The sequence below is a fragment of the Venturia canescens genome, chromosome 10 (genome assembly GCF_019457755.1).
Source record: "Venturia canescens isolate UGA chromosome 10, ASM1945775v1, whole genome shotgun sequence".
NCBI lineage: Eukaryota > Metazoa > Arthropoda > Insecta > Hymenoptera > Ichneumonidae > Venturia > Venturia canescens.
In genome coordinates, this window is record NC_057430.1 from 3,531,832 (window position 1) to 3,546,933 (window position 15,102).

At 36.1% G+C, this 15,102-nt stretch overlaps 1 protein-coding gene across 4 annotated transcripts in view; it reads left to right on the forward strand.

The window, feature by feature from the left end:
* LOC122417385 (43 kDa receptor-associated protein of the synapse homolog) overlaps positions 1–15,102 on the forward strand; it is a 429,136-nt gene that overhangs the window by 221,157 nt on the left and 192,877 nt on the right. For all 4 annotated transcript variants that reach the window (XM_043430858.1, XM_043430859.1, XM_043430860.1 and 1 more), the window contains one exon: positions 640–791. In XM_043430858.1, the coding sequence (XP_043286793.1) occupies positions 640–791 (152 nt within the window). The remainder of the gene's footprint in view (positions 1–639; positions 792–15,102) is intronic.

Below are 15,102 nucleotides of genomic sequence, written 5' to 3' on the forward strand. Positions count from 1 at the left end.
GTGTAATTACAAAGATTACAAAATTGAGTGACGACCCTGCGGAAATAAAGCGAATTTATAATACATAATTAACTAGCAGATAATCGAAATCTACTCTACTTTATCTATTCAGTTTTGTTCTTGTTTTTTCACACAATCGAGGTTTGATTTGTTCATCTGTTTATTTGTATCTTCGAGATTCGGATCATTTGTTCGCTCTGTTTCGCTTGTCGGAGGACTGTTTTATTTGTCTGCTTGTTTCTTCGTCTATATCTAAACAGAAGCTAAAAATGAACCCCGTTATTGTTTGTTCGTTTGGGCTTGTATTAATTTGTTTGCTTCTTTGAGAATATGATCATTTGTTTACTTTTCAGGTTGAAAGGATGATGAAGACATCGATTTGACGTTATATTAAAAAATGGAGTACTGTAGTTCGATTGTGTTTTGTATTGAATGACGAGAGACTCATGGTGGCATTATTTTTTAACAATGAAAATTTGTATATCTCAATGCACCAAAACTTTCACAATCATATGATTATTGAAATTATCGGATAAAATTTACTAATCCTCTTTCTTTTGATTATTTTCTTAGTGGTTACTATATTCATTTTTCACTTCATGTGGCTATATTCAAAGATATATTTTTTTTTCATTCCAGGTAGAACAAGGCCTAAAACTTTATCGAGCGCATAAACAGCAGGCAGCTGTACGTAAATGGAGAGGTGCATTAAAGAGTATCCGTCAACGTGAGGATAAGTTCACACTTTTAGGATACCTTTATCAGGCATACATGGACTGGGGTAAATATAGGTGAGTATAAGAACAACATTTTTATTTTCAAAATCAATGCAATTGTCGAGACAATTAGCAACGAGGTGCATCAACGATGCACATGCGTTTTTGTCAAGCATACGTCACCCTCTCTCTCTCTCTCTCTCTCTCTCTCTCTCTCTCTCTCTCTCTCTCTCTCTCTCTCTCTCTCTTTCATGCGCTTTAATATATTCCGAAGTTTATTTTCAAAAACATATTCATGATCTGCAGATATTTTTTATTTTTTTCGCTCTTCTGCTGAGTGAGATTTCCAGATTCTAAAATGGGCGTGGGGAGAAAAAAAATTTTGCTTGGAACGCGTAACTTCTGCCAAAACATCTTACCACCAAAAAACTGAACTGAAATGTCCCAGCCGAAAACATCTCTTTGGAATCAAGAGACGCGGTAGCGGCTCGACGCCAAGTATTAAAAAAAAAACGAAAGTGTAAAAGAAAAGTCAGCGCGAGCCCTGCCGCACTCTTATATACGCGAATATGTCGATTTATCACGTCATAACGTTTTTCAAACCGTTCTCACGGATAAACCATTGTAGTTAAAAATCTGAAAATTAGTGATAATTTTTTCGATTTTTCTCTTTCAATTGATCCTTATTGCAAGTAAATCCGTTTACTCAATCCCGAAATATGATGATTTAAGCAATTAAAATCGAATGTTTCGGTACGCTCTAGTCGCTTGGAGTCAGAAAGACTTAAGTAGCGTTTGTTTATCTTTGGACATACGTCCTTTGCACGTAACGTTACTTTTGTCCCGTTTCATTTCGCTCAGTCCACTGAACGCGATATCCCCTCTACTCGCGCCCGATCGAGCGCGAGAGACAGCGCGCGAAGACTCGTTCCCTCTCTCTCCCACTCGTCGTAGCGTGGCGAGACATCTATACGCATATCCAAAAATGTTCTCACGTTCTTTTTAATGCTACTGCACCGCTGGTTTAGATATTTGGATGCAACAAGGCGCATTTTGAAGAGAAGACATTTAGCTTTACTTTGGTGTATTCGAAAAGTCTCTACGACTTTCATTACGGGTACTACATCGTTTCAACAAACATTAATATTTTCGTTCGTTTGATTTCTTTTTCAACTGGGGCGCAAGTTCAGATAAAACAATTTGTCTCCTCAATTTTCGATATATTTTTTTATTTTTATTTTTCAGCGGAACCTCGAGTACATTGATTGTGGTAACTGTAGTAAAACAATGGGGTTTTTTGGAAAATTCGGAGAGAAAAAATTTTACTGCTTCAATTCCAATACATTCAAATTTTATCAGATTTTTTTGCTAATTTTTGTCAACCAAAAATTTCTACATGGTACGGTAATAAATTGATCTGGAATTTTCGAGAACTATGGAGCCGTATTAGAATATACAGAGTGGAAAAAATTTCATTTTTACTTTTGATTTTTTATTATTAACCGGTTGACTAGTAAGCTTTTTTTTCTGGTTTTCGTGCCAAAACTGGCACGAGTCAATAAATTACCGAAATACATGAAAATTTGTTTCTTGGGATTTTCGAGGTTGCTGATTTCATTCCCAATCTTAATTTTCATGTAGCTACCTTCGAAAAGGATGAAAATAAGGGTTGAAAGAGAATATTTCTGATTTGCTAGCGGTATGTTTTTATGTTATATTACATGGAAAATCCAAATTTTTTAGGATGAAAATGAATAAAATTCACTATCCCCGAGGGGGTGAAAAATGAGGGTTAGAGGTAAAATTTTCAGATTTTTCAATGGGAAATTTTTGCGTTATATTACATAAAAAATGTTTGTTTTTGAGGGTACCAGATTCTTTCATCGAAGTAAAATAAAATTCGCTACCTGCGAAAGGGTGAAAAATAAGGTTTGGGGATGAAATTTTTAGATTTCTTAATAGGGAGTTTTTGTGCTATATTACATGAAAATTCTGAGTTTTTTAGAACACTAGACTCTTCTATTGAAATGCACCCCCAACCCTCATTTTTCACGCCTTGGCAGATCGGGAGTTTTGGTTTATTTCGATAAAGGACGTTCATGCTCTACAAAAAACATACAGTTTCTATGTGGAAAAGCATAGAATTTCTCAAGGAAAAATCTGGAAATTTCACCCTCAAACCTTATTTTTCACCCCTTAGGGAATAGTGATTTTTTTTTCATTTCAATAAAAGAGTTTCGTGTCCTAAAAAACTTGCAATTTTCATGTAATGTAAAAAACTTTCACATTGAAAAATCTGAAAATTTCACCCCCAACTCTTTTTTTTCATCCTTTCGCGGGTGGTGAATTTTATTTTATTTCGATAAAAGAATCTGGTATCCTCAAAAACGAATACTTTTTATGTAATATAGCATAAAAACTTCCCATTGAAAAATCTGAAAATTTCACCCCAACCCTTATTTTTAATTTCTTCGGGGATAGTGAATTTAGTTCTATTTCGACAAAAGAGTCTAGTGTGGAACTTGGAATTTTCGGGTAATATCGCAAAATAACTTTCCATTGAAAAATCTAACAATGTTAGCCTTAACGCTCGATTTTCACCTCTTTCAAGGTGAAAATTAAGCCCGGAAGTCGATTCGGCAACACAAAAAATTCTTGTAAACCCTTTTTCATCCCAATCGGTTGAAAATTTAAAACAAGATTTCAATATGTACGCATATCATACATTATTACCAGAACTAATCCGACTTTTTTTGTATATACCAGTCAACAGGTTATTCGCTCCGTGCGCGTAAAGTAGTGCGCTCGCACTACTTTGAAAGTGCGAGCGTGTGTCGTGTATACGTGTTCCCCCAAAAACGCCGGAGTTCCATTTACGGTGGTGCTGGCAGTATGCGTGAATACACTAATACTATTAGTGCAATAGTATTAGATTTTTGGCTCCGCCCACGTACACAGAACGAATACGTGGTATGAGATGCCAATGCTCGTTTTTTTAAAAACTTGTGAATTTCGTGAATTGTGAAAAAAAGTGCTGTACACCAAAGGTAGTTTCTTTGATATGAGACAAACATTTTATGAGTACTTTTTACACAATTCACAGTATTTTTTCTATGAGTTTCTCAAGAATGCATTTCAGTGTTTCGTGCCATGTCTTATTATAAAGAAATCGATCAATAAAAAATTCAAAAGCAAAAATGACACTTTTTCTACGTTGAATATTCTAATACGACTTCATGATTCTCGAAAAACCTAGATCAATCTATAACTGTTTGAAGTAAAAAATTAAAAAAATCTGATATCATTCCCATGAGCTGAAATTGAATAAAAGGTAAAACTTTTCCTTCAAATTTCATTAAAAAACCTCATTGTTTCAGAGTTACGACAATCGAGGTACTTGAAGTTTCACTGAAAATTGCATGGCGGAAAATGTTAAACAAAATTTAGTGAATAAACAATCGCTGACGCGACTCTTTTTACGCTTGAAATATCGTGTGAAATTTAATATTTCTCGCGATACGCGGGAATTTTCAAAATTTTTCTTTTGCTAAAAACGCGATGATTGAGCGAAAAAATCGTTTCCAATAAAAAAATTGAATCTAAAACCTCAACTTTTGAGGATTCGCTCGTAGAATTGAGGAGAAAAAATTTCATGTGAAAACGCGGTCCAATTGAAAGGGGAATCCAACAAACGAAAAATCAACGTCTTTCGAAATGACGTAACACCCGTAAAAAGGGTCGTAATGACTTTTCGAATAAACCAAAGTAAACCAAAATAAAACAAAGTAAGCTCTTCCCTTTAAAATGCTCCTTCTTGCATCCGAGATCTAAACCAGTGGCCTAGTAGAAGAAAAAAGAGCGCGGAACATTTTTGGTCTTTTATTCGGAAATTTTTCCTCGGTAGTGAAAACACTTGAAAAAAAGTAAAAAAAAAAGCGCGACAAATATTGAAAGACCGCAACCTTAGTTTTGGATGATCTTCACATATTATCATTGTTAATTTGAAATTCTCTTCCTCATTATTTGTTTCATGATAGGGAAAAAAATATAAGACCATTCTAATATAGACAAGATTTACATCATTGGAAATTGACTAAACAGTTTTTGTCCGTCAACATAGAAAAAATAAATATTTAGTAGCGTTGATTGCTTTCGCCATCTGAAGGTAGTTACTCAACTTTAAACAAATCATTTGTAAAAAATTTTTTGGAGATAAGAAAAAATGTATAATTTTCCAAAATATTTATTAATTGTCACTCTTTTTAAAAAAAAGCGAAATCACTCTAAAAATACTTCAAAAAAGTAAAAAAAGAACGCCAAGTATTAAAAAACCGCCCCTTTAGTTTCGAATGATCTTTACTATATTTTCAGTAAATGAAAAATTTCCTTACCCATTATTTATTGCTAAAATGACATAGTATGATGATCAAGATAAGAAAAAAAATATGAGATCATTTTAGCATAGCCAAGGATTTTGAATAAATTTCGATTTCTGCAAAGAATCATGTTACACCTCCAACTGTACTGGCTAAAGAGTTTTGTGACTTCAAGCGTTCCCAGAATGATTTTGCGATTAATTTAAGATATTGTTATTCTAATTTAATGCACAAATTCACTGTCAAAATTACACACAAACTTGGCGTGGATGGTTTTCAAATGGAAGCTCGGCGAAGGAATGTTAATGCTCCATCCGTCTACATCTAGAGCGAATTTCAATGCCTACTAATTCATTTGTTTCTTATTTCGTTATCCTTCATCCAGCCACGTATGAATTTTTTACTTGTCTACCTATCCATATACTGGTTCATCACAAGTATTCTGTATCCCGTTCTCTGATTCATTCACCAGATTGTCTATTTCTTTTATTCCTAAAACCATACTTTCTCCACATTCTATTCGTTTGTTGATTCAATAATTTAAACCATTCGCCTGGATATTTATTGTGTAATAATTCATTAAATCATTCATATTTGCTAATTATTTTATTTTCTTCATTAATCTCTTTCATCTATACACTATCTTAGGAATCTATTTTATTCATCAAACCATTAATTTTGAATAATATATTTGATCAATCGTGTCTTCCCGAGCTTCCATTTGAAAACCATCTACGCCAAGTTTGTGTGTAATTTTGACAGTGAATTTGTGGATTAAATTAGAATAACAATATCTTAATCGCAAAATCATTCTGGGAACGCTTGAAGTCACAAAACTCTTTAGCCAGTACAGTTGGAGGTGTAACATGATTCTTTGCAGAAATCGAAATTTATTCAAAATCCTTGGCTATGCTAAAATGATCTCATATTTTTTTTCTTATCTTGATCATCATACTATGTCATTTTAGCAATAAATAATGGGTAAGGAAATTTTTCATTTACTGAAAATATAGTAAACATCATTCGAAACTAAAGGGGCGGTTTTTTAATACTTAGCGTTCTTTTTTTACTTTTTTGAATTAATATTTTAGCCCAATATTATTTCGATGCCACAATATTTCAGTCAGTTCCATATCAGTCAAATCTTGCAATATCATAAGAATTCCTACTGTCAGGATTATGACGTAACCCATCCAGGGTTTTTCGTTTTTTTTTTCAATTCAGAACGATCCTGGATCCGTCAAAAGCCGTCAAATTTCGTCCCATCTTCTCTGGCCACGAGAATGAACGGAGCGCCAGGTACAAAGTACCGCTAAATTACTTGTTTTGATTTTTATTCATTTCCTTGAACTTATCACAATGAAATAATAAGATATAGAGTGCATGAGAGACACGAGTAACAGAAGACGATCCGACTACTCAGCTCAGACTGAGATATAAAAGGTAGAGCGGAAGATCCTTGCGAAAAAGTAACAATTTCGCAATACAAAAAAAACATAGCCGACACAAAATATAAGATTCAGAAAAATATTCATAATTTAGTCAAAGAAACGAATTATATAAGAAAAAGGTAGTTGATCGCGTTAATTGACTTTAAACAAAATGATGTGTCGAAAAGATAATAGTTTTTATTCGCCAGTTCGCATTGGCCCTACAAACAGGCAGGTAACTACGCAATTCGCACATGATCTATCCGAGTTCGCAAGATAGCTATAGGTTATAGGTTATTGCAACGAGGGAAATTGAAACACATCGCCCACTAGGATAATTCAAAGGTAATAAGTGGCCTCTGCGAATCAATTTTAGGTAATTTTAGTGGGTATCGTAGGCAACGCTCAGAAAAAAGGTAATCGACACCAGGTAATTATACTCGCATATACTAGTCGATCGCGAGAAACACTGAAATATGCGGTAACAAAGATTTCAAAGGTAATAACGAACCTTGGCCACGCGAAAGGTAACGCCAAACTTCCGTAATTTCCGGATGATATGCGAAGATAATGCGAAAGGCAAAAGGTATTCGAAAATACGTCAGATAACAGAAAACAAAATGATCGTACAATAAAGAAATTAGAAATAGGTTGATGACCATGATCCGAGTGCCTTTCCTCTTGAGGATTCGGTGGGCATCTCTGCATTTTACCTCATGATTCCAAACGTCATGAAATCACGGTGGGCCCATGACAATAAGCCACCAGGCAATGATAAGACCTCTCTTCCTGGAAATTCTCCCGAATCCCACTAGACGAAGCGCCGTGTTGTACAGCTGTGGCACCCGAATTCGCGGTGTTGTAAAAGGTGAAACTCTCGGTTGCTACAGTGGAAAAGGCACGAGCGGCGTGCAATGAATGGTCTATGCCAGCCTGTCCTTTCATCTGTTTGCAGGTCCAGAAAACGAAATGACGGTTTGCGAGGTCAAATGTGGTGGAGGAAACGTCAAATCTCCAAAATTACACAATATTGCTGTAAATACAAAATCAAATCATTCTTTTCCTGACAAATGTAGGTAGTTAATAACTAAAGGTAATTGTTACTCAAAAGATACTGTAGCAAATTTTTAACTCGAACTATATTTACGCAACGACCAATTCCATTCCGACCACCGCCGGACGAGTCGAAAAGACGTCAAAAATAGGGACCGTAAACCCGGTCCATTGGTTGATACAATTCGTACGAGTGAGGGGAAATTTCCCGTCAGAATATATATTATAACGTAACACTCTTGCTGATATGACCGAACGCTGCCACGCGTCGGTTCGAACTACCTTAAATTAACCCTAGAACGACAAACCCATTTTTTTCACCTTCATCCTACAAACCGGGGTAGATATATACCCCACACGTTTCTTGTTCGGAAAATCATTCTGGAAGCCGTAATGAGGTTTGAAAACACATGAATCTCTTTGTTTTTTTATGCCGAAGAAGATAGTATGAAGTAAAAGTTCGAGACAAGAAGCCGACTTGACGAAAAATCGATTTTTCTCCGAAAATGTATAGAAAACTGCGAAAACGCAATTTTTTAAACAAAAATTCACAAATCTAGAAAAAACATTATGTTTGAAAAAAAAATAATTCTGTATCTATTTTTTAAAGTATCAAAAAAATCAAATAACAAGTAAAAAATAAAAAACCGAAAAATCGCGCTTGAAATCATTTTGGAAACCGATGCCTCATTCTTCTTATTTGATTCGAACAGCTAAATCAATTGAAAAAAATTCCATCTAATTTACGTGCAGCATTAAAATTTATTATATCAATTCGAGGCCAAGTATTTTCTAATGAATTGAAAAAAGTTACCACTTGAATCAGCGTTGCCACATTGGTACAATTGTACCATTTCTGGTACTTTTTAGGTTACATTGGTACGCAAATACGACGCTGCAATTATTGGTACTTTTTTAAAGATTGTGGTACTTTTCGATACTCTTGTCTTTCATCTAACTTTGAATGCATTTTCCGCGTCGATAAAAATAAGTGGCTCGATTTTTTTTTAAGAAGATGAAAAATATTTACGAATTTTTGGCGCGATAGCGCTTCGACGGCTTATGCGATTTGGGCGACCTCTCGCAACTCGTAACAAAGATGTTTGGCGACTTGAGCGCCATCTGTTCATGTATATGTGCCCTTATTGCCAGTTCGTGTTCCATAATTCCGTCGCTGGCGTCGCTTCGTGTATGTATACACGAAATCCCGTCTTTTTAATATCTTCCTGTCTCAACACCTCAAATCCAGCTCCACGTTACTTTTTCCAGCCTTTTGTAATTACGATTACACAACTGAGATGAAGAGGTAAGCGATTCTCAGTTTTTAACTGAAAGTTAATATACCCAGACCCAGATACGATGCATTCAATAAAACTGGTTGCGTCAAAACAACGAAATGAAGAACTTAACCTTCATCTTCAAATCTCAATGGCTTTCTCTCATGTCACCGTAGCATTTATCCTTTTTCTTCATCCCGAGCAAATAAATATTTTTCAGTATTTTACAGTACATTTCTTAGAACATGCCCCGCGTCAATCCGTCGATAGCCATGAAGGAAAAAAAAGATAGACTGGCAATATTTTCCTAATAGCATAGCATATAGAGGTAACTAGAATACCAAATGTCGAGACCCAAGCTTTCAAGCCGCGTCCGAGTACGTCGGGCACGAGCACGAACGCAAAGCCTCCAGATAAAGATCCGGCAATTAATGAAAATCAGTATCAGTAAGTATATTTCAGCACAGCATGTTGTCGAATCATTTTTCACATCAGTAATATGAATATTTTGGGAATCCTTTCAAGTCGCAAAGTTCGAAAAATCATTTATTTAATGAATCATAAAAAGAAAATATTCACGAATAAATATCGTATATCAATTTAGAAAAAATTCATTCTTTACAAAAAAAAAATATCTGTTCATAACGACAAAAATGGAAACATGGAAGTCGTATTTTCATACTGCGGATATGTTTGGCATTACATCTAGAAGGATAAAAACAATTGAAAAAACAGTCTCAATATTTACATACATATTTATCGAAAAAAATCCCTTCCAGATATGTCAAGCGAAAATTCTCAAGTAGAACATCTGACTGTGTCCAAGAAGATCAAGAAACAGACAGCGAAAAAATCGACGGCGATTTGACGGAAATGTGCGAAGCTGTGTTGAGCACCGATTGTGATTCTTTGGTATCCTCGCCAAAAAAGAAAAAAATAAAAGAAAAAAAAAATACCAAAAATCATGAGAAGAAAAAAGAGAAACGATTATTTCGCACAGTTTGGCAACGCTATTTCCCGTGGGTAACGAATCGCAACAACAAGCCGTTCTGCACTACCTGCCAAAAGTCACTCCGAGGAGGGCAGTCACACCTCCAACGACATGAAAAAACGGATTTTCATCGAAAAACTTCTAGTATTTCGTCACACTCAGTAGCTCTCGAATTTGTTGATGAAAGAAAATCCTCGACTGAAAAAAGCAACTGAAGTAAAAAATTCGGCCTTCAAACTGGCAATGCTCGTTGCAGAGCATAATTTACCTTTTAAGCTCTTGGAACATCTAACCAAGCTTTTGCCTGCCCTTTGCCCAGATTCTGAAATTGCCAAAGAAGTATCTTGTAGTCGAACAAAAGGGCGAAAACTCATCGTGGACGTTCTGGGTCCAGAGAGTCTCGAAGAAGCGGCTTTCAAATTACGCACGGCGAAGTTTTTACTCATCATTGATGAGACGACCGATATAAGCACGAACAAATGCCTCGTCATGGTTGCCCGATACTTTGATGATGACACCAACGAAATAAGAGATCGTTGTGTGGGGCTTTTAGAAGTACCACGTTGTACCGCTGCGGCATTACACTCTGCCATAATAGAATTTTTAACTCTACATCAAATTCCTCTCACGAACATGATTGGATTTGCAGCAGATAATGCTTCCGTCACGATGGGAACTTTAAATGGAATTCAAGCGAAATTAAAAGAGGCCCTTCCACATTTGGTTGTGGTGGGTTGTCTCTGTCACTCGTTTCATCTATGCGCTTCCGCGGCTTGTTTGCAGTTGCCGCGAACAGTTGAGGATTTGGCCCGTGATATATATTCATACTTTTCACACAGTCCGAAACGTTTGGCACAGTTCGCCGGATGCCAAGAAATTGCTAACCTAGAACCCCATCGATTATTACGACCGAGTCAAACTCGATGGTTGTCTCATCTCCAAGCCGTGATCAATCGCATTCTCGAACAGTGGCCAGCTCTAATCAAATTTTTCGAAATTGCCGCGATCGAAGACAGTCTGCAAGCTGCAAATACGATAATGTACACGCTGAAAAATCCAATGTTCAAGCTATATTTTAGCTTTTTATCGTACGTACTCGGTTTGATAAATCGATTGAATCTCGAGTTTCAAAGTCGAGACTCACTGCTGTACTGTTTATTAGATCGAGTAACGGAGGTATACCGGACCTTGCTAAAAAATTATTTAAAAAATGAATACGTCATGAAGACGTCTACGCAGTCAATTGATCCCGGCAATGTGCGTGAGTATAAACCCATTGGAGAACTTTATCTCGGAGCTCGAGTTGAGGCAATGTTGACTGGTATACAAGGGTATGCTGACGAAATTCGAGATTTCAAGCTACGAACACTTTCATTTTACGTCGAGCTATGTCGACAAATAAAGCGTCGCATCAAATTTAATGATCCGGTCCTCTCAGCTTTATCGATATTGATTCCGAAAGTTGCTACATCTGGGAATATTGCATCGGTTATTCCATTGGCGCTACTCTTTCCAAATCTCGTCAAAGAAGAGGATATGGAGGAATTGAACTCTGAATGGAGATTACTTCCGGAGGTAGCAGAGTTGTCGAGTACGAGTGTAAACTTAAGCCTGGTTCAATTCATCAATAAGATCGGTGTGATAAAAAACCAAGCAGAAACATTAATGTTTCCGCGATTGCACTGCTTTATGAAATCTCTCGCATGTCTGCCTCACAGCAGTGCCGCAGCTGAGAGAATTTTTTCACAATTAAATTTAATCAAGACCAAAGCTCGCAATAAACTTAAAGTCAGTACGAGCAATGCCTTGATTTTAACTAAAGAACTGCTCCATAAAAAAGCCTGCTATGAATGGCAACCAAATAGCAAGTTATTTGAATAAGAAAAGAAGACAAAAGAGATCGATATCGAGTCAGACAGTGATGATTCTTGATCGTGTCGGAATTCGAAATTTGGAAAGCAAAATATCGTCTCAGTCTCTACATTCTTTTTGATAATATAAAATAAATGTATGTCATCGTACTATATTGCCTAAGTTGCATATTTTTATATCATTGATTATTGCATATGTTTATATATGTTGAAACTTAATGATTTTATTCGTTGTTCTTTTCACTTTTTTTAAAATAAAATGTATTTCTGGAGAGAATAAGTGTCTTGGTACTCTTGGTGACTATATAAAAACAAGAGGTAAATAATAAAATAATATTGTCTTCAAACTCCAGCAATGTTGGTAATTTCTATGCACCACTGTAGGTAAGGTAGTGAGCAAAAAACAAGAAAGACGAGCAAGATTCCATTGACTGCCATGTGAGAGAAAAATCCCGTTAGCATTATAAACAAAAAGGATAGCAAAATTCAGCCGGATAATCGTTCTGTACATTTATTTTGTGTATTTGACCATCAATTTTTTAAATACTTTGGTACAGTTTATTCAAAAGTGGTACGATTCTCAGAGCATCGACGTACGCTCCGAATCGACTGTGCGGCAACGCTGACTTGAATTACGTGTAGCATTACAATTTATGATATCAATCGGTGGACAAGTATTTTATTAGTAACTCCAAATTTTGACATTATTAAATTGTTCTAAGAAGCTTTTAAATCCAAAAAAAATGACATGAAAGCTAGTCATTCCTTACTCTATGGTGGCAAAGACTTGTAAGAAAATCGATGTTTCTCAGACTTTCAGGATCCTTTGGTATTATTCACAAAATTCAACGTCGATTGGATCGATACAAATTATGTTTAAATATGTGTTAAAAGTACTTGTCCGGCCCATCACTATTCATTCAATAAAAAATCAATCATAAAAAAACGAAATTGTACGGCAGAATTTGGTTAAAAATTTGTTGAAATGCGATTCATTATTAGTTTGATGCTTTTAATAATAGTATACTATTAGTATGCACTTCGTTAGATGACGCGAAAATTATTTTTATTTTCCCGCACGCACTTCATAACATTATAACCCCAAACGTCAACATGACGTGAAACTTCGGCTGGTGACTTTCGAGTGCTTTCGAGCGCTCGAGGGCTCCTTAGCTTTCCGCCAAACTTCCTTGCTCTTTTGATTGAATGCCATTTGGCCCAAAAATTCTCTCACCCGTCATTGGTTGCAACAAAATTTCTCTCACCAGGGATTGGTGATCATGGGGGCCAAGAGGCCTATGTTTGTAGCGGTTGGAGTACGCGTATACAGATACGTCAAATCCTGAATGTGTTAGTAACTTTTGCATAATCTTAAGCCCGTGCAAAGTTTTTTCTCAGAAATTACAACACCGATCATGCTGATTTTCGGCTCATCTGACAGAGAACTTCTTAATTAGCTAAAAGTTCAATTTTTAAAGCCATACTTAACTCATGAGCTTCGCAATTAAAGAAAATGACATGCCAATTTTACCCCCACCACCGCGAATCGTTTTATTCAGAGAAAGTATAGTCTCGGCGGGAGCCTCAGGTCAGCAGACGACAGGGCTGTCAATGTACTTGTCTCGAGACTCTACCGAGTCTCTTGATTACTTTTTTTCTAACCAACCGATTTCAAAATTTCAAACGCGGTTTTGAAGGGCATATATGAAGCTTCTAAAAAAAAATATTATTACGACTGCCTGTGAAAAAAGTTTATTTATTTGGGACTCTGAACATGCTAAAAATGAACGAGTGAAAATATGGAAAAAATCAATGAAAAAGCCATGAAATATTGGTCTTTTAGTATATTTATTGATGTTGAAAATGAAAAATATTTATTCGAAGATTTATTTAATATTATTCGAAGGCACCACAGTCGATGCAATATAAAATCCGATGGTCTTCGTAGATCGGTTGCTGGCATTTGTTGCCATAAATTTGTGTTTTGCGATCCTCCTTCGGCCGCGATTTGAATTGCCAGCAGCACGAGTTGTTGGCAACTGTTTTCTTTCTGGGGGAATTAATTAATTCCTCTGTATCGGAATGCTCCGATTCTATTTTTCCTCTTGTGCTTCGAATTCTTCATTCTCGGGCTCTTCTTCCGACTCCGATCCGCTCATTTCCTCTTCCTGATCGTCCTCGTCGTCAGAAACGTTATCAATTGGAGTTTCCCTAACATCCTCAGATCGCAGCAGATTCTTCTGCAAAGATTCGACACTCCGCAAATTATATTTTTTCGCCATTTTTACTACAAAATGAAAAAAAATGATTTTTTTTCTCTACTTACAGTTAATATTAAATTCCCAATAGCTAATTCTCAAATGACGTTCAGATACATAAATTGGAATTATATTTTCACAAAAAAACAAATCAACTTGCCTCCACAAAATGTTGACGGGAACTACTAACCGGGGTGGGTATCTACCCCACTCGTGTTTCACGTCTTAACTTCGCTACAGCAGACACAAAACTGAGCGTACTTTCGACTGCACTCTACCCTTGGACCTTCAAACTAAATTATGGTGCAGGTTTACAGTTGATAATGGTCTTAACTAATTTATCAGCGGAGTTCAAAGTTCGCCTGGGGTAGATATCCACCCCGGTTTGTCGTTCTAGGGTTAAAAAGAGCAGGTACGAAAGAAACATGAGAACGCAGAATTTGTATTTTAAAAAATTTAACAATTTCCATTTATTCAATTTTGACCGATTTTTACATGACAATTCGTTTTGGATTTATTTTCGTGAAACATTTGCGATCGCATTCGCCGATTTTTAGAAATTGTGATGGTTTCAAAAAATCGATTTTTTGAAAATCATCTAGAAAAATCTAAAATACATTTAAGAGTAGAATGCCGTTGGTCTCAGGTCGAAAAAAATAATTATTTTCGGAGATATTAAATATTTTGTGAAGCGTCACGGTCTGATCTTCAACGGTCTGAAGAGCTCTATGGCATAAAATATGAATATTATGTTGGTGATGGCGATTCTAAAACATTTCTGGGCATATCGAATAGTGATCCATATGACGGTTTCAAGATAAAAAAAAGAGTGCATCGATCGTGTCCAAAAACGTGTGGGGAAGCGCCTCCGCTAAATCGTGAAAAAACAAAAAGGATTGTCTGGCAGAGGAAAGCTCACTGGAAAATTGATCGACGAGTTGAGTACATATTACGGCTTGGTTATTCGAAGGAACAGCGATGATGTTAAAAAAATGAGGAAGGAAATTTAGGCAACTATCAAGCATAAAATATCCATAGATAGTGAGCCACAACATGACGATTGCCCAAAGGGAGCCGAGTCGTGGTGTTCGTGGCAGCGAGCGGTCGCAAGCGGTAATATTTTCGAATAT